Source organism: Oryx dammah, unplaced genomic scaffold (genome assembly GCF_014754425.2).
Source record: "Oryx dammah isolate SB20612 unplaced genomic scaffold, SCBI_Odam_1.1 HiC_scaffold_25, whole genome shotgun sequence".
NCBI lineage: Eukaryota > Metazoa > Chordata > Mammalia > Artiodactyla > Bovidae > Oryx > Oryx dammah.
Genome location: NW_024070209.1, coordinates 36,373,800 through 36,392,282, shown reverse-complemented (window position 1 = coordinate 36,392,282; position 18,483 = coordinate 36,373,800). Strand labels below are relative to the sequence as shown.

The 18,483-nt window shown below is 40.0% G+C and overlaps 1 protein-coding gene and 1 pseudogene across 1 annotated transcript in view; both read right to left on the bottom strand.

Moving 5' to 3' along the window:
* The window catches only part of CUNH2orf73 (chromosome unknown C2orf73 homolog), a 28,388-nt gene extending 10,589 nt beyond the window's left edge, over positions 1–17,799 (bottom strand). Inside the window, 3 exon segments of the mRNA XM_040224836.1 lie at positions 6,554–6,707; positions 13,608–13,755; positions 17,710–17,799. Coding sequence (XP_040080770.1) covers positions 6,554–6,707; positions 13,608–13,755; positions 17,710–17,735 — 328 coding nt within the window. The 5' untranslated portion in view covers positions 17,736–17,799.
* On the bottom strand, positions 11,082–13,614 carry LOC120851817 (annotated as a pseudogene).
* Positions 17,800–18,483: the final 684 nt, after the last annotated feature.

The following is an 18,483-nucleotide window of genomic DNA, read 5'->3' as shown; positions in this document are numbered from 1 at the left end:
TTAAACTGACCATGGATGGCAGCCAGGAAATTGTGTGTTGGTACAAGACATAAAGGGCACTTTCATTATCACCACAAGATGACATTACTAAAATGCCAAAAGCCAGGCGTAATTAAGTGGGCTGATGGAAAAGAATAACTATGAGATGACTTTTGTTAGTAATGCATGTTTATATACATGTTTTCTGTCTGTATGCATATATATAAATATGTACACATGTATATATACATTAAAAATCTGACATATACAGACTGGTTTATATACACATTTTAAAATGTTACATAAACTAAAATCATTCTATTCTAGTATCCAAACACCATCTAAACTATGAATAAATTGCAGGTTTATGTTGTGTGTTATTAGTTTAAGTTATATTATGACTTTAAAATAAATAATCTACTGAATAATATGAATTATCATTTAACTTAATAAATAATTGTTGAGTCTGGGCATAGTGGTAGGACCTGGAATAGAGTAATGATCTTGGCAATGAGAAATACCAGTAAAAGAACAAGAGAGAGAGGAAGAGACAGAAAGAGGAAAAACATAGTACAGTGATAGTAAAGAAATTAAAATATCTTAAAGCCTTAAAGAACTGCTACTGCTACTGCTAAGTCGCTCAGTCGTGTCTGACTCTGTGCGACCCCGTGGACGGCAGCCCACCAGGCTCCCCCGTCCCTGGGATTCTCCTGGCAAGAACACTGGAGTGGGTTGCCATTTCTTCTCCAATGCATGAAAATGAAAAGTGAAAGTGAAGTCGCTCAGTCGTGTCTGACTCTTCGCAACCCCATGGACTGCAGCCTACCAGGCTCCTCCATCCATGGGACTTTTCAGGCAAGAGTACTGGAGTGGGGTGCCATTGCCTTCTCCGAAATATGAGCAAAGATACTAACAAATTTGGAAGTTGGGAAGCAGATGGATAAGTGGCAACTGACTTGAGTAGATCCCAGAGAACTGGAAGCTAAGTGCTTGTGGAGGAGGAGGTGGGGTGAAAATCAATCTAGTTCATGCGTTTAGCATCAGATGCTTCTGAGGTCAGGAGCATGCAAAGTGGTGCAAGTTGAAGCTGTAACCTGAAGATTGCTTGAGGGACTCCCAGATTTTCTCTCCCCTACTCCAGGCAGAGCTTAGAGGATTCCTCTTTGAGAAAACTGACAGACCTATAGACAGTGATTATGGTTGTTCCTTTACGAAATGGCCAGGTCCTGCTTGTTCATCCTAGAACAAAGCCTGTCTCTCTGTCTCGTCTTCCACCACGTCCCTTCTTGAACCAGAGAAGAAACAGCTACTCTCAGAGAAAATATTGGGACCGACTGGTTAGCTCACAAAAAAGTCAGTAAAGGCAAAGAATCACAGTCAATGATGAAACCATGTCTAGATATTTTAAGCAGTCCATTTACCAAAATTTTATTGAAGTGCAAAGGCATTTTCTTGAGGAAGTGTCTGTTTGGAATTTCACTTTGTATTTCTTGCACAAACCACACCCTGATGCATCCTTTTCAGTTTGTTTCTTTAACACAGAATGGAAACTTAAGGAAGCCTTTGAAGGAAAATGAGTTACAGCTTCCTTCAAAATTTTTAAAATTCTCTCTTTCTCTTCTTTTACAGTTATTTTACCCACTCTTAATTAGCATTTTAAGTTAGTGAATGACCTTTTAGCAAGTCTTTTCTAAAGCATTCAACTTTGAATGTTTTATAGAAAAAACTACTTAAAAAAAAAACACTCAGATCCTTGGAAGGATCTTTTAAAAACATAAATGATGTCACTCTCCCCATTTAGAGCCTCCAGTTATTTCTCACTGTTTGTAGAATAAATTTCAAATTCTTTGCTGTGGTCTACATGATCCTATTTGACCTGCCAGATCGACCTACTTTATCTCCTGCTGGTCCTGATATCATGGTATGGGGATTTAGAGAAGGAGTACATAACTCAGACCAAGGAGGTAGAGAATACTCTTTAAAAGTCATGTTTATTTCTGAACCAATTTTCGCCTGTGTACTTGGTTCTGAAACAAACATGACTTTCAGGAGACAAAGTAGGTAGTGCCTCATCTGTGTGTTTGTGTTAGTCGCTTGGTTGTGTCCTACTCTTTGTGACCCATGGACTGTGGCCTGCTAGGCTCCTCTGCCCATGGAATTCTCCAGGCAAGAATACTGGAGTGGGTTGCCATTCCCTTCTCCAGGAGATCTTCCCAACCCAGGTATTGAAGCTGGGTCTCCTGCACTGCAGGCAGATTCTTTCCAGTCTGAGCCACCAGGGAAGCTTTAAAAATTTCTATGTTGTGTCTATAGAGTGGTGCTAAAAGTTGAAAACTACTATATAGTATTTACAATATATTAACAATCATATGAATTTTGTTCATTTAATGACCAAATACTGTGCTAGTACTACATTTCTTTCTCATTTGATCCAATGCCCGGTGCCACTAGGGGTTAAAAAAGGTTCTAGTGTAAATGTCAAATAGAATCCTCTTTGCTAGGTTAAAAATGATTTCCCCTGAGATCTTTGAAGACATTAACTCCATTGTGCTCTTCCAGCGGTGTTACTTAATTCCATATACTTATTCTTTAGGTGGTGACTTGGTTTTCTTTTAATGGAAACTTTTAGAATCTTTTTATAATTGTTGTTTTACAGTTTCATAGTGATGTGTAGGTGTGTCTCTTTTTTTTCCCCTTCATATTTTGAAGTATTCAGTGGACTCTTTCAGTGGCTTTCTTTTAATTGGGAAATTATTATTAGTTTAGAGGCTGTGTAGAATACTGGTTATTTTTAATTTTAATATTTGCTGCACAGCATATGGGATCTTATAGTTCCCCAACGAGGGATCTAACCTGTGTCTCTTGCAGTGGAAGTGCAGAATCTTAACCACTGGACTGCCAGGGAAGTCCAAGTACTGGTTATTTTTACAGGGACTAGAGTCAGAGGGAGTTCAGACACCAGTTATTTGCTGTGTAGTCTTGGGGAAATTATTTTTTAAAACTCTTAAACTCTGGTTTCTTATCTGAAAAATGAGAGTATCAATAGTATTGTGCTCGGTCACTCAGTCGTGTCCACATCTCTATGACCCTTATGGACTGTAGCCTACCAGGCTCCTCTGCCCATGGAATTTTCCAGGCAAGAGTACTGGAATGGGTTGCCATTTCCTACTCCAAGGGATCTTCCCAACCCAGGGATTGAACTGTATTGGCAGGCGGATTCTTTACCACTAGTGTAACCTGTACTATTAATATTATATTCCATAATGTTGCTGTGAGAATTGAAAGAGTTAACATTTAGAAGTTTCATAAAGTACCTGGCAGACAGTATATGCTTAATAACTGTTTAGGGCTTCCCTAGTGGCTCAGATTATAAAGAATCTGCCTGCAATGCAGGAGACCTGGGGACACGATTGAGAGGCCAACACTTTCACTTTCAATAAATGTTATGTGTGGATAATTCTCTCTCTTTTACATTTACTCTTTTCTGGAGTTCCAGAAGAGTTGGAACTCCAAGAATGAGTCTCTGTTTTTTATTCTCTCATATTTTCTAAGGTTTTTGTCTTTGTTTTTTTTTTATGCTCTGTGATATTTTCTTGACTTTATGCTCCAAACTAAAAAATATATATAATTTGGCATAATTCTAATCTTTGGTTGTCCCTTCATAAGTTAAGAATAGGAGAGGAGACCAGTTTGAAATACTGAACTAACTAGCGTGGTAGTTGACATCTGGCTGAGACACTGGACTCTAGCAGCCAGTGTGGGGAGAAGGTAGAGTGCTCATGACTGGAGAAGTAATTTAAGTAACCCTCTAATTCTCCCTCCACACTTTCCATTTCGCTTTGTCTCCTGACTGAGCCTTCAGACACTTCTGTGTTTTTTTTTCAGGCAGATTGGCTCTCCTTTGTTGCGTCTCCTTCTATATATTCTAGATTATTGCTTCTTTGCTGTCTTTTATCCATCAACAGTCTTCCATTCCTTCTCACATGTCAGAAGGCTCTTCCTTCCCTTCTTCTCATTTTATGGGTCTTTTGTGGGTTGACTGCTTTGGTATCATGTAGGAGGGTTGTGGGAGGCAGGGGATTTAGATGTTTCTGCTCAGTCTACCATCTTGAATTAGAAGTGGAAACTTAATTACATTCCTAAAAGAGACACCATTGTTATAGATTATCTCATGGCTTGCCCCCCCTATTTATTGCCCTTCTTGAGGTAGAAATCATGTTAAATATGACCATTTTCTAATATCCGACCTTCAGTCTAGCTGCCTTTTGTATCCTTAACTAGACTGGCCAGTCACTGAGGCCAGAAGGCTACAACTGAGGGACTGTTGACCTCAAAGCAATCCTTCACTGCTTACTGTTGTGTTCAGAAAATTTGATATTTATCTTGTGAACTTTTGTATAGAGTGAGAACAGAGAGGGTACTCAATACATACATTTTTGTTTGGACTTGATCCTGCACTTCTATTTGTTGTTACGTCGCTCAGTCATTTCTGATTCTTTGCCACCCCATGGACTGCAGCACACCAGACTCCCTTGACCTTCCCCATCTCCCCGAGTTTGCTCAAACTCATGTCCATTGAGTTGGTGATGCCATCCAACCATTTCATCCTTTGTCATCCCCATCTCCTGCCATCAGTCTTTCCCAGTATCAGGGTCTTTTCCAGGGAGTTGGCTCTTCACATCAGGCCAGAGTATTGGAGCTTCAGCCTCAGCATCAGTCCTTCCAATGAATATTGAGGGTTGATGTCCTTTAGGATTGACTGGTTTGATCTCCTTGCTGTCCAAGGGATTCTCAGGAGATTTCTCCAACACCACAGTACAAAAGCATGAATTCTTTGGCACTTAGCCTTCTTTATGGTCTAAATTCCACATCCATACATCACTACTAGAAAAACCATAGTTTTGACTATACATACCTTTATCAGCAAAGTAATGTCTCTGCTTTTTAACACGCTGTTTAGATTTGTCCTAGCTTTTCTTCCAAGGGGCAAGCATCTTTTAATTTTGTGGCTGCAGTAACTATCCGCAGTGATTTTGGAGCCCAGGAAAATAAAGTCCGTCACTGTTTCCATTATTTTCCCATCTATTTGCCATGAAGTGATGGGCCAGATACCATGATCTTTTTTGACTGTTGAGTTTTAAACCAACTTTTTCACTCTCCTCTTTCACTTTCATCAAGAGGCTCTTTAGTTCTTCTTCACTTTCTGCCATAAGAGTGGTGTCATCTGCATATCTGAGGTTATTGATACTTCTCCTGGCAAGCTTGATGTCTGCTTGAAGACTTGCTAAATGGAGAAGGAAATGGCAACCCACTCCAGTATTCTTGCTTGGGAAATCCCACGGACAGAGGAGCCTGGCGGGCTACCAATGCAGTCCATGGGGTCAAAAAAGAGAATTATTAAAAATTGTATTCCCAAATAAACCCTTAAACATACATAAACTGCAGTGTTTTATTGGAAGTATTCGAGTTAATTAGTACTGATGAAGATTCACATTCAGGACAAGAACTAACAAAAATGGTTCTTTCTTTATAGGCTCTTCCCAGACCATGGTAAACCACCACTCAGCCTTGAAAATGTGAAGCACTATTGTCTCTAAACATGTATTGATATTAGTGTCATTGATAAAATACAAGTCACCTAAGTGAAAGAACTCAAGTGAATTTTTTTTTTTTGGTAGTCATTTGGGGGAGGAGGGAGCCATGTTTTACTTCATTTCACCAGTAGAGTCAATTGACCTAGACTTTTTTACTTGGCTTAGAAAAATAGAAATAATTTCTCATTATGGTAAAAGTAAGTTAGTAAATGTGGGGGAAAAAAAAGGCTTGCTAAAAAATCCTACTCCTGTGGCAGAGATGGGTAGGACTGGGTTAAGAAATAGAAACAAATTGAATAAATGTGAAAGACTTAGATATGATACTGATGCCATCAGGTAAAACAAATTTTAGATCTCAAAATATATGAATAGTGTATAGAACAGTATTTCCTAAATTATGTTTTGTGAGATACTAGTCATGTAGATCTTCTGCAAAGGATGAAGTTGTCTTTTACATTCGAACATAGCATACTTCATTCCTCTTCTTGGAAATTCATTATGCTTATGCTTAGAATAAGGGTTTTAAGAGTTCTGTAGTAAGAAAAAAACTGTTTCACTTTATAAATTCAGTTTTTCCCTGTTTTGTTTTTTTTTTTTGAGCAGTATCTATAAGCATCATAAAAACTAGTGTCCCTCAGTGTGTTTTTTGAGAAATACTGCTTGTTAGAGTTGCCTCCTATTTTAACCGTTACAGTTTTAAAAGTTTGCTGGCAGTATTGTGCAGAATGCCACTGTATTTCTGACTTGGAGGCTAGTGTTATCAGTGATTATTACAATTTTTATTATGTTATATTAAACATGTTTAGAGCTAAATTGTCCACCAGGAAGGGATGAGAAACAAACTTGTCAAGGGCTGCACTTGCCGCATATATGTTTTCAACTCCTTTAGAGGACTATTTTTTCCCAGGAGGTAAAAGCACATCTAATACATCTTAATTTGATAGCAGTAACTTGAGACAATGGAGACATGCTAAACTTACCTATTCCGTAAGAAGGCTTTTGCAACTTGCTGTATTTGACTGGAGAAACCAATGGGCATGTTGGCTTCTTAAAGTCACTCCTCTGGGTGCTCTTAGTGTCATACGGTGGTTGGAATGGATTTTCCAGTTCTTTACCATGTGGCCACCAGTCACCCTTCATGAGAAGGAAAATGGAAACATAAAATTGGATATTGTAAGATATTTTCATGTGCTGTTTGATGTCTGTGAATGTTTAGTAATTTGAGTCAACAAGTTACTGGATTTTTCTAGTACTAAAATACTGTTCTGAAATCTGGGAATAAACATATTGAATATTTTCACAAAGGCTATATTTCTTAAAAGGCATCTAAAAATGCATTATCACATACTTTTAGCTAAAATACAGCTGCTAAGTTCTTAAACTACCTTCTATCCACAGATGGAGTGGTAAAAATCAACAGAATAGTTATATTTCTATGTTTTGTACTATTAGTTTTATATATATATATATATACACATGTATGCCTATGTATTAACATATAGTAAACATGATTTAACCTAAAATTTACATTGTGTTCTTTTCCTTTCAGCAATACAAATAATGTATTATCATCTAAGATGATGGTTTTTTAAAGTTTTTAGTCCATGACCCCTGCCACAAAATACATTTTATGTCATGCAAGAGTGCCCACTGCATACATTCACATATAACTAGAGGTTTCACAAAACAATACTTATTTTTACGACATGCAGTGCACTTGGCTATTTTTCTATTATATTACTTTTTTATTTTCATTTCATAAAGCTGGTTGCAGTCCACATGGATTTATAACTCACTAATGACTCAGTCTGAAAAATTTTGTTCTAAGCAGAAATATCTCCAGTGTTACTGAATTTTTCATAATAAAACATGACCTAAGTATGAAGTAAGTGAAGATTCTACATTAGCCCATTTGACAATCTGATCTCTTAGAAGCTGAGAAAGCAGTGAGGTGAATTGTTACTTGTCTTAGAACTGACTAAAAATTTTTTCATCTGGTTGATCAGGTAGAAGAGGACCTTGGGAAAAGGGAACTGTGATACCTCAGAGTTCTTGGATATTAGAGAATGAGAGTAACCTTGGGTATATTCAAACAGCTACCCGGGGCTTTAAAGAAAGAGATCATCCTTTTAAAAAATCAACTGTTATTGCACAGTCAGAGACTTTAAAATATGATTCAAGGGCGATAAATATGAAATTCTAGTAAGTTAAATTCTGAAAATACAATTGAAGCTTAATTGATTTATAAAAGAAGGAGACATCTAAAGAAACCTATATGGCTATATTAGGGAGTTAGCTTTCAACTGAGCTTAATTTCCAAAGAGACCTGTATGTATAAAAAGGGGCACTTTAGTAGATTCAAAGAAAACATACTCTAATGGAGTCATCTTGTCAAGAGATTGTCAAGAAGCTTAGATGGCAGAAAGTTATGAAAATACCAAAGGAAGGAAAAGTAGGGTATTCTGGGGAAAGAAATCTGTTATAGCAAGACATCTCGGAAAGGCTTAGAATTCGAAGTGTGCCTTGTTTAGAACTGAAGTCAGAGCTATTCAATCTGAGGTTCTTCCTTAAGAGAAATTATCTTCAAACTGGAAAGATGGGATGGGGACTTCCCCGGTGGTCCAGGGGTTAAAATTTCCCACTGCCAATGTTGGGGGCAAGGGTTTGCTCTCTGGTTGGGGAACTAAGATCCCACATGCTGTTCGGCATGGCCAAAAGAGTCAATTATCTATTTATTTTCGACTGTGCTGGGTCTTCATTGCTGCGCTGGCTTTTCTTTAGTCTCAGCAAGCAGGGGCTACTCTCTAGTTGCCGTGCACTGGCGTCTCATTGTGGAGGCTTCTCTTGTTGTGGGGCACGGGCTCTAGAGAGGGTTCTCTACTCACGAGGTTCAGCAGTTGCAGAACATGGGTTCAGCTGTTGCAGTTCCTGGGCTCTAGAGCACAGGCTCAGTAGTTGTGGTGCATGGACTTAGTTGCTCAGTGGCATATGGGATCTTTCCAGATCAAGGATTGAACCTGTGTCTCCTGCATTGGCTGGCAGATTCTTTACCAGTGAGCCACCAGGGAAGCCCCCAAATGATTAAAAACAAAAAGATAAGATGGACATGGACCAAAGACCATGTGCATGAACTAAGCCCTGCACAGTTGAAAAGAGTTAGACCTCCCTTTGCAACTGGTAATGAGGGCCAGTAACAACCTGTAACCAGAGGTAAAAATGAATGTTTGCACAAATCAAAGAATTTTGGAGTAGGGAAAACCGGCTAATGCCTCATTTTTCAGAATGAACTTAAAAGTGAATTGTGAAAAAGACTCCTTGATGTAGATCCTAGGAATTCTAGAACAGATCACTACACAGATGGCATCTTCTAACTCTCTGGCTCAAAATAGTTTTGTCTTACTGTTGTCAGAGTGCCTGCTTCTTGCTCTTCTCTACTCTGTGATTACTGTGGTGCTTATGTCCCAGGGTCTAGGCCTTCTCTCCTTTACTCTCAACACAAGGTGTTGAGGTGTGTACCAGTTCTACCAGATCTATACACACACTGTACAGATGAGAAAACTGGCGGCAGATGAAGTAACTTCCCCAAGGTGTATCTCTCCCAGGTAGCAGAGCTGCACCCGATTCTGCCCCCATCTATTGGTGTGAGCCTCTCATTTCTGTGCTGCACTGCTATCACAAATCTGCTGTGGAAGGCAAAGCCAGACAAACACCAAGTTATTTAAATTATTTCAAAAATAAAAAGAGGCTATAAATAAATATCTTGAGAAAGATCTTCTATGATAAGGTTTTTTTAAGATTATTATTATTATTATTATTATTATTTTTTGGCTGTGCTGATTCTTCATTGCTATGCTGGTTCTTCATTGTTGTGTTTGGGATTTCTCTAGTTGTGAACGAATTGAGAGGTACTCTCTAGTTTCAATAGGTGGTGGTGGCTTCTCTTGCTGTGGCACCCAGGCTTAGTTGCTCCACGGTATGTGGGATCTTCCCAGACCAGGGATCAAACCTGTGTCTCCCACCCTGGCAAGCAGATTCCCAACCACTGGACCAACAGAGAAGCCATATGATAAGGTTTTAAGGTATTTTCTTTATATAATCTTCTGTAGATCAGAAATTTATTTTGCTAACATCCGAGTTACTAGAGAAGTGACTCTGGAATGAGACTATGTCTGGTAGACTTCAGTTTTTTTCCTTAAACCAGAGTATAGTGCAAAAGCTAGCCCTAAAGCAGAGATTATTCACCTTTCAAGAAAACTTGAAATTAGAATTTTACCAAAATGGTCTCTCTGGTTTTACAGATGCATATAAGGAAAATAATGAGCAATTTTTCCTGTTGTGATTGATGATTTTAAGACCCTTGGAGTTGGTGAGTGTTCTGATTACTGTCATCAATTGGATGAATCCTCACTTCAGGAGAATGAAATCCTACAGTTCAAAAACTTTTTTGTATCTTTTCTATTTCTGAATAGTTTGCCCTATCCCCCCAAAGTCTGGTTCCTGCCTAGAAGACTGAAAGCGAGTATGCACCCAGATACATGTGCATGCCCTTTTGGTCCATTTGCTCAGATTATAAAGATTAAAGGTAAAGGTGGAGGCTTACTTTTTTTCCCTTTACCTCACGCTGAAGGGGAGGACTAAGGATAAAACTTTACCACTCTGTGTACAATCACTTACACTGGATTGCGAGGGGCTGATGTGGAGTTATTTATGATAAAGGAGACTGGAAAGGGCCCTCTCTGTAACTGCTTTGTCTAGGTTTTGGGGGCCAGACCACAATCCTGCAGATTGTAGAGGGAGTTTTGCCTAAAGGAAAAGTTGTTCCCCAAACTTTGGACCCAGAGAGAGGATGTAGTCCTCCCTTCCAGCCCAGGGTCCCTGCCCCAGGATGACCCGCCCTGGGGCTCCATGGTAGGAAGGTACTTGGAGATTCCTAATGACAAGACTCACTATGATGCAGGCTCCTGGAATGCCCAAGAGCTGTTGTACTGCAGGCCTCTTGGCTACACTTGGAAACCACTGTGAGGCCATCTCTGTATTATATTTCTGTCATCCCAATATCTTCAGAAATGCATCAGTAAAATTACTTCCATTCTTTGAGAAACTAAGGGAGAATCCTGGGGGGATATAGTGAAAGCAAGTGGGATATCCTGGAGAAACTAGTTAAGAGAATGTTAGAGGTGATAAGCCAAGCTCTAGAGCAGCCTGGCCAAGATGACTGCCGGTGATGATGGGGGTGTGGCGATGGGGGTGCTGTCTATGGAACATAACATTATGCTGTAGGGATTCTTAGGGAAATACAGACTTTTGACAACAACTTACACATAGATAATCATATGTTTTTTAGTAGACCTCCGTGGCTTTAAAAAATTTGTGTTATGGCAAACACTAGAGTTACATTGTATCTACATTCCTCTGTATTTTGTTGTGGATCAGAAAGAATGCTGAAAAATACCTCTTTTTAAGCAATTCATACTTTGCTCAATAACAGTTACTCTTTTTTTTTTTTTAATAGTGAAAACTTTTATGTTTGGAATTAGCCAGCTGGACTCAGTTTAAATGATCCCAATTTTGTTGGCAACATCCAAAGCAGCATAGTCAGGAGCCAGTCAAACATGCACCTTCTTCTCTCCATCAGGCCTGCTTAGGGTGTTGTCCTTAGCCATATCGATGTCATAGAGCTTCTTCACAGCCTGTTTAGTTTGGTGCTGGGTGGCCTTGACAGCCACAGGGAACACCAGTGTGTTGCTGTCTCTGTTTTCTTCACGGCTGACTTGTGGCAAGGGGGAGTCTGATGATGGCATAGTGGTCAGCTTTGTTTGTCCTAGGGGCGCTCTTCCAAGGATATTTGGGCTGCCTCCTGAGCCGCAGTGTTTTGGGCCATTGGAAGGTGGGTGACCTCCAGATCTTTTGTTTGTGGCTGTGGTGGACGCCTTTCAACACTGCTTTCTTGGCCTTTGCTTTGGTTTCAGCTTTGAGAGGGGCAAGGGCTTCCTTCTTTGCCTTCGGCACCATTTTCAGGAAAACGCAACAGTTATCCTTGAATTGTGTTCTGTGGAATACTAGTTCTGCAGTATGTTAATAAGTATTATATAAAAGAGGTTTCCATAGTTAAATAGATTTGACAAATACTAAGATAAGCAAGTTAAACAAGTTTACCACAGGATTTCTCAGAACCTTTATCTACTGATGTGAACTATGAAGCTCTCAGAAGGGTATATAAAAATACAGCTTTTCCACAGCATATTTGACTTTGAAGCTTTATTTTGTTGAGCACATAGCCAAAGGTTAGTGCTCCAAAAAATACAATTTGTAAAACACTGACCTAGTATAATTCTTTGAAATATCAATATTTACCAATATTTTAAAATATAAGACAACCAAATTAGTTTTCATTGAAACTAACAGAGCTGAAACCTGTTTTTACTTTTTCTAATATCACCAATTTGATGTCCCTATGTAGAACTATATAGTTGATTATTTAATTTAAAAATCTTGCAACTAAGTAAAATCAACCAATCTGTTATGCTAAAGACATTTTCTTAAAAAAAATACATAACAGATATATGTCAATTTAAATATTTAAGTAACGTTATTTTCTTTACTCATTTTAAAGCCATTATTACTATAAACCAGTTAATTTTTAGAAACCAGGGTAAACTTTATTTATTTATCTATTTATCTTATTTATTTCACATTCACACACAGGGCTGTGGTGTGCTGTTTCATGACATGAATAGTTGATGTTATCTGTGTAAAGAGAGCTCACGAAAAGCAATCTCCATTTAAATGTTAAGTTAAATTGGAACTCTACCTAACCTTCCCTGGAGTAGGAAATGGCAACCTACTGCAGTGTTCTTGCCTGGAAAATTCCATGGACAGAGGAGCCAGGTGGGCTACAGTCCATGGAGTGGCAAAGAGTTGGACGTGACTAGGCACACCTAACCTTACATGGCAAAGGGACTTTGCGGCTATGACTAACGATCTTGGAAAGGGGAGATTATCCAGATTGTTTTTTTCTAAGGATCCCAGTATAATCACAAGGGTCCTTAGAAGAATGAGGCAGGGAAGTCAGTCAGAGATTTGAAGATGCTATGTTGTTGGCTTTAAAGAGGGGTCTTTGAGCCAAGGAATGCAGCAACCTCTAGAAAGTGGGAAAGACAAGGAAGTGGATTCTTCCTTAGAGCCTGGTGAAGGAACCAGCTCTGCCAGTGGCCAGTGAGATTGACTGTGGACTTCTGAGCTTCAGAACTGTTGAGAATAACTTTGTGTTGCTTTAAGCTATGGTTTTAAGTTTGTAGTAATCATTAACAGCAACATAGGAAACTAATACAATAAACCTCAACAAACCTGATTCTAAAGAAAAGATAATGGAATATATTTAATATAATAGTGAATGAAAGTGTGATTGAGAGTCCTGGGTCAGAAATGTGACTGTGACATTTGCTTACTATGTAATCTCAGGTTATGTTAATTTACTATATTAGAGCATGTTATCACTAAACTATTTCCAATAATATCTCCTAGAAATAGTTGTGCAGATTAAAGGATATAATTTACATGAAACTCTTAGCTCATTCCTAGCACGTTGCACACTTTCAATAATTGGTAGCTATTTTTTATAGAAAGTATTTGAATTACTGAGTATCATGGAAATTTTTATAATATCTGTCACAAATACAATATTTTAGAAGAGATTTCTTCAATAGCCCCTCCTCTCCCTAAGCACTGCTGAGTGACTGTAATCTGATCCAGTTGAGAAAAACAATTATTTGGATTCCTTCTATACACGCACACATTGTTTGTATGCAGACATTATCTGTGAGTGTTGTTCCAGATTACTGCTTTTAACTATTGGATTATAAAAAGTATTAGTCTGAGATATGTCACATCCTTTAAGTAGTCTGTGACAAAATGATCCTGCAAAACATTTCTGAATCTAAATCTATATTTGTATGTAATGAACATCAATCCAACCTGATTTTCTGGCTCTTTTTTGACATCTATGTAGGGAACTGGTTCATTGCATGTTCTTACATTTGTGTTAATGAATTTAGCATAATATACACGTCCTCTCCCAACACATGGTTTTGAGTGTTGAATACTTTTTCCAGGTTTTTTTTCATGTTTGAATTCTTCTTTTTCAGTTACATACAGTATACCAGCATCTTCTATTTTATGCTGTCTGAAAAACAGAATTAAATAGTATATCCTTTATTCCAATGAACATTTCAGTGCTGATTGATCATCATATAAAATAAGATTTAAATATATTTCAGGTGTCAAGACAATTTAGGCTTTATTAATAAATATTAGGGGATGGTGCAATTAAAATTTGAGAAGGTATCCTCTCATTTGAAATCATATAAAAGATAAAGATATTTGTTTTAATCATGATTCTTTATTACTATTATACCAATGCAGTGTACAGACATTTGCTTGGAGTAAAGAAAGAGTAGTGATTTGATCATTCTTACAAATCATGCTTACAGTATTTATTCAGGTGCCTATGTCACATGCTAATTTTAATTCATCTTAAGTTAGTTATGTAGTAAATTTAGTCATCTGGACGAGGTGACAAAGCCATCTATTTAATTTTAAAGGCTCACCTAGCAGACTTACAAAAGCTACCAAATGAGCGCTATTATTTATCTTTTCAGGAAGAGACCACTATGCAGACATCAGAACAGCTAATTCAATCTCATCATTTTTTGCTTCTAATGACTACCCTGGAATAAAAATAAAAATTATTGATTTTTTCTAATGTTATAAATAAAAATATTTTAGAGGAATAGTTTATAAAGTATTTCTCCTTTCAAATGAGTAATAGACTTTATAAAAGGTGCTTTTTAAAAAATTTCAGATACTTGAAAAATAAAGGTAAGAACAAAATATTGAGTTTAGATACTTTTTATGTAGAAAAAATCAAAGCCCTGACCCATGGAAGGTGAAGAAGATTCGAAATTTATAGAGAAAGTGAGTATTCTGTTTAGCCTTGTCCATGGCCCTGCTGCTGCTGCTGCTGCTAAGTCGCTTCAGTCATGTCCGACTCTGTGCGACCCCATAGAAGGCAGCCCCCCAGGCTCCCCCGTCTCTGGGATTCTCCAGGCAAGAACACTGGAGTGGGTTGCCTTTTCCTTCTCCAGTGCTTGAAAGTGAGAAGTGAAAGTGAAGCTGCTCAGTCGTGTCTGACTCTTCGTGACCCCATGGACTGCAGCCTACCAGGCTCCTCCACCCATGGGATTTTCCAGGCAAGAGTACTGGAGTGGGTGTCCATGGCCCTACCTTACTTCAAACCAAAGCTAAGTCCATCTCTTCTATCTTGTCAGGTTTTCCAATTAAAACCCTCCAGTGGCACAACTGAAGCGACTTAGCAGCAGCAGCAGCAGCAGTGGCTTTCCATTGCATTTATGATAAAACACTTCGTCCTTATCATAGCTCTGAGACCCTGTGTGACCCTGCTCCCACTAATCTCTTCAGCCAGACTGCCTACCTTCAGTTCCTGGAACACACTAGTCTCCTCTCCCTCAGGGCATCTGCTAGACCCCACAGCTCCCTGCACAGCTTCTGACTCATTACCATTTAGGTCCCCAGCTGAAACGTCATCTCCTCAGAAGCTTTTGGGCTTCCCTAGTGGCTCAGTGGGTAAAGAATCCAGAAGCTTTTCCTAGACTTCCCCTTCCCAAGCCATGTATTCTCTGTTTTAGTACTTTGTTCATTTCTTTCATTACACAAACTAGGGTTTATCATTTATGTACCTATTTTTGTTTACTTGTTCTAGTAAGCACTACAAATGTCCTTTACAAGCCATTAAGTTCCATGAAGGTGATGACTGGGTTTCATTCATCATTATGTACCCAACATCCAGACAAGTGTCTTGCCACTATACTGTCTACACATTTCTGGTGAATCTGCTGGACTTGTCACTCTGGCTTTGTGTTAGCTGCACACACCCAACCCTCACCCAGAACACACACAATATTCAAGACCCTTGGATTCCAGTTCCCTGTGTCCCAACAGAAGTTGTTCTCTGTGAAGGGTTTGGAAAAAATGATTACCGGTTAAGTGTAAATCACTTCAAAGGCTTTTCCTGTTATCTTTTCAGAAATGAATTTATTTAAAGGCCATTATTTATCATCATAGACTTCTGGCATCAGTTTTTTCCATCTGCTTCTCATAGTTGTAACCCAGAAGTACGTTTGTACTAGAATCAGGTCCCTAAGGAAAGGACTGTGGCTGTTTGCTCACATACTGATGCAGTCATTTGATTAAGTATTTGTGGTCTGAGTGGCTCTAGATTGACTCATAAATGTGGAATATGGAGTTCTTAGTTATCTCTTACTAGAAAGAAAGCACAGTTAAAAATACTGCTGCTGCTGCTGCTAAGTCGCTTTAGTCGTGTCTGACTCTGTGCGACCCCATAGATGGCAGCCCACCAGGCTCCCCTGTCCCTGGGATTCTCCAGGCAAAAACTGGAGTGGGTTGCCATTTCCTTCTCCAGTGCATGAAAGTGAAAAGTGAAAGTGAAGCTGCTCAGTCGTGTCTGACTCGAAGCGACTCCAGGGACTGCAGCCTACCAGGCTCCTCCGTCCATGGGATTTTCCAGGCAAGAGTACTGGAGTGGGTTGCCATTGCCTTCTCCAGTTAAAAATACTAGTGGGCTCTGAAATAAGTCAGACCTGGGTTGGAATCCCAGCTCTGCCATTTACTGTCTGAGCTTTGGTTTCCAATTCTTCGCATGGTAAGGACAATAATACCTATCATAAGACGTGTGAGAATAACGTTAAATCATTCATTCTTTCAATAAATATTTGAGTTATATGCTCGGTGCTGTTTGAGGCACTGAGGATAGAGAAGCAACAAAGTAAACAGAGCTTACATTTTAGCAGGTGAAGGCAATTGAGAAATTAAAAGTAAAATATATAGTCTTTTAAGTACTGAGGACAAAAATAAATCAGGGAATGGGGGAAAGAAGTCCATGTCTATGGGAGGTAGGAGGCATTTTTAGATAAGGTGGAGGCTGCATTATGAAGGTGGCAATGAAAAAAGGAAAGAGGGGAGAGAGCTAAGTGGATATTGAGGGAGTGCATTCTAGCAAGGGAACTGTAGCTGCCAAAGCTTTGCAGCAGAAGTACCTGACCTTAGGATGGTGCTTTTTCAAGCATGGTTCCTGGAGTAGCAGCCCTGGTATCAGTTGTCAGTTTGTCTGAAATGCAAATTCAAGGGCCCCCTCCCAACCTACCAAATCAATCTTTGGGGCAGGTGCCCAGGAAACTCTATTATTCTCATATACATTGAAATTTGAGAACCACCATTTTAGAGACAAAAGTAACAGGCTTTGCAAGCAAATAACCTGGCTTCACGACATAACAAGCTGTAACAAGCTGCTTGATTGAATAGTTCTCAAAATTTAGGGTACATCACAATCACCTGGAGGCTTTGTTAACACCCAATTATCATGCCCTTCTAGAGTTTCTGATATGGTGCATCTGTGGAGAGAAGGGGACCCTCTCACCACCCCCCAGAATGTGCATTTTGAATAAGTGCTCAGGTGATGCTGACGCTGTTCCGGGGACAACATTCAGAAAGTTACTGCAGATGTAGCAGGGAGGCCTCAGTGCTGCAGCAGAACCCTGTCAGAGGGAGGCAAGTCCAGACAAGGCCAAGGAAGGCAGAGGACACACAGTCGCCATGTAGAAGCTTTTCCTCTGCAGTGGTCAAGGGTGAACAGGAATCTAAATTTATGCTGTAAAAAGACCACGCAGAACGCTGCCTTGAGTGGGAATGACCGTAGAAATACTGGATCGTGGAGGAGTCTGCATTTATTTTCAAGGTAAAGCCTACAGAATTTGCTAATAAATTAGATGTCAGAAGGAATGGATGATTCAAGATGGTATTGTGTCAGGAATTTTAGGCCAAGAAATGCATGTAAAGTGCCTAATACATTATAGGCGCTCAGTAAACAATGCGTTTTAAAAAGTATTATTGCACTCAATACTAGAAGTTAGAGTAGGAAAGGGGATTGGCAGAGGAAAGTCCCGGATGGCCTGAAGACACCCTTCGGATCTCACTTAACCCTCCCCCCAGGGAAGAAAACATTTTCGGAAGGAGAAATAGAAAACCAATGCTCAGCACTTACTGCTGCTTATCCTCCTTTCCCTCCATGGGCTCCTACGGTCTGACTCGAGGCAATGAGGAGCCTCACAGGAAAACCATGGACTAAACCCTGCCAGGAAAGGGACGCGCGGAGAACCCGCGACTGTGACTTGTGCGTTGCTAAGCGACAGCAAGCTGGGCAGGAGGCCACGGAAAGGAAAGCGTGGGAGTGGCGGGACTAGTACTGCGCAGGCGTAGTAACCCTTTCGGCTCCGCAGCAAAAGGGCGAGGCTGGCTATGGAGAGGGAGTGGCTGGCTGGATCTGACTGTGTACTTCCCGGACCGCTGTAAGCTCCGCTCCCTATATCCAGCCGGGCGGGATATTTATCAGGGCCCAGTCTGCCTTTTGGGATCATCAAGGGGCGATTCCGGAGCCTCCCGCTCGGCCCTTGGCCCTGGTGCGGGGCGAGGGGCTGAGTTATCCGCGTCCCTGCATCGCCCGCCCTCTAGAGCCCGGCAAGACGCCACCCCGGTTTTGCCCACGTCTGCCAGAGCTGGTTCCAAAAGGGCAGGCAGGCAGGCAGGAGAGAAGCTTGTTTTCCCATGATCCGTTAAATACTTGAGTGCAAGTCATGATTTGCTGCTCCTGAGTTGCTTAGTCTTTGCATGAGAAAGCTTGGCTGTTGCTGTTCTCCATGATTTCTGACACATCCTCCTTACCCTGGCTGGCGGCAAACAGTAAAATAAAGCAAGGCAACACTCATCTCCTACAAATGAGACTCCCCGCATTGTAGGCATCTGCTCCAGCCTGAGCAGG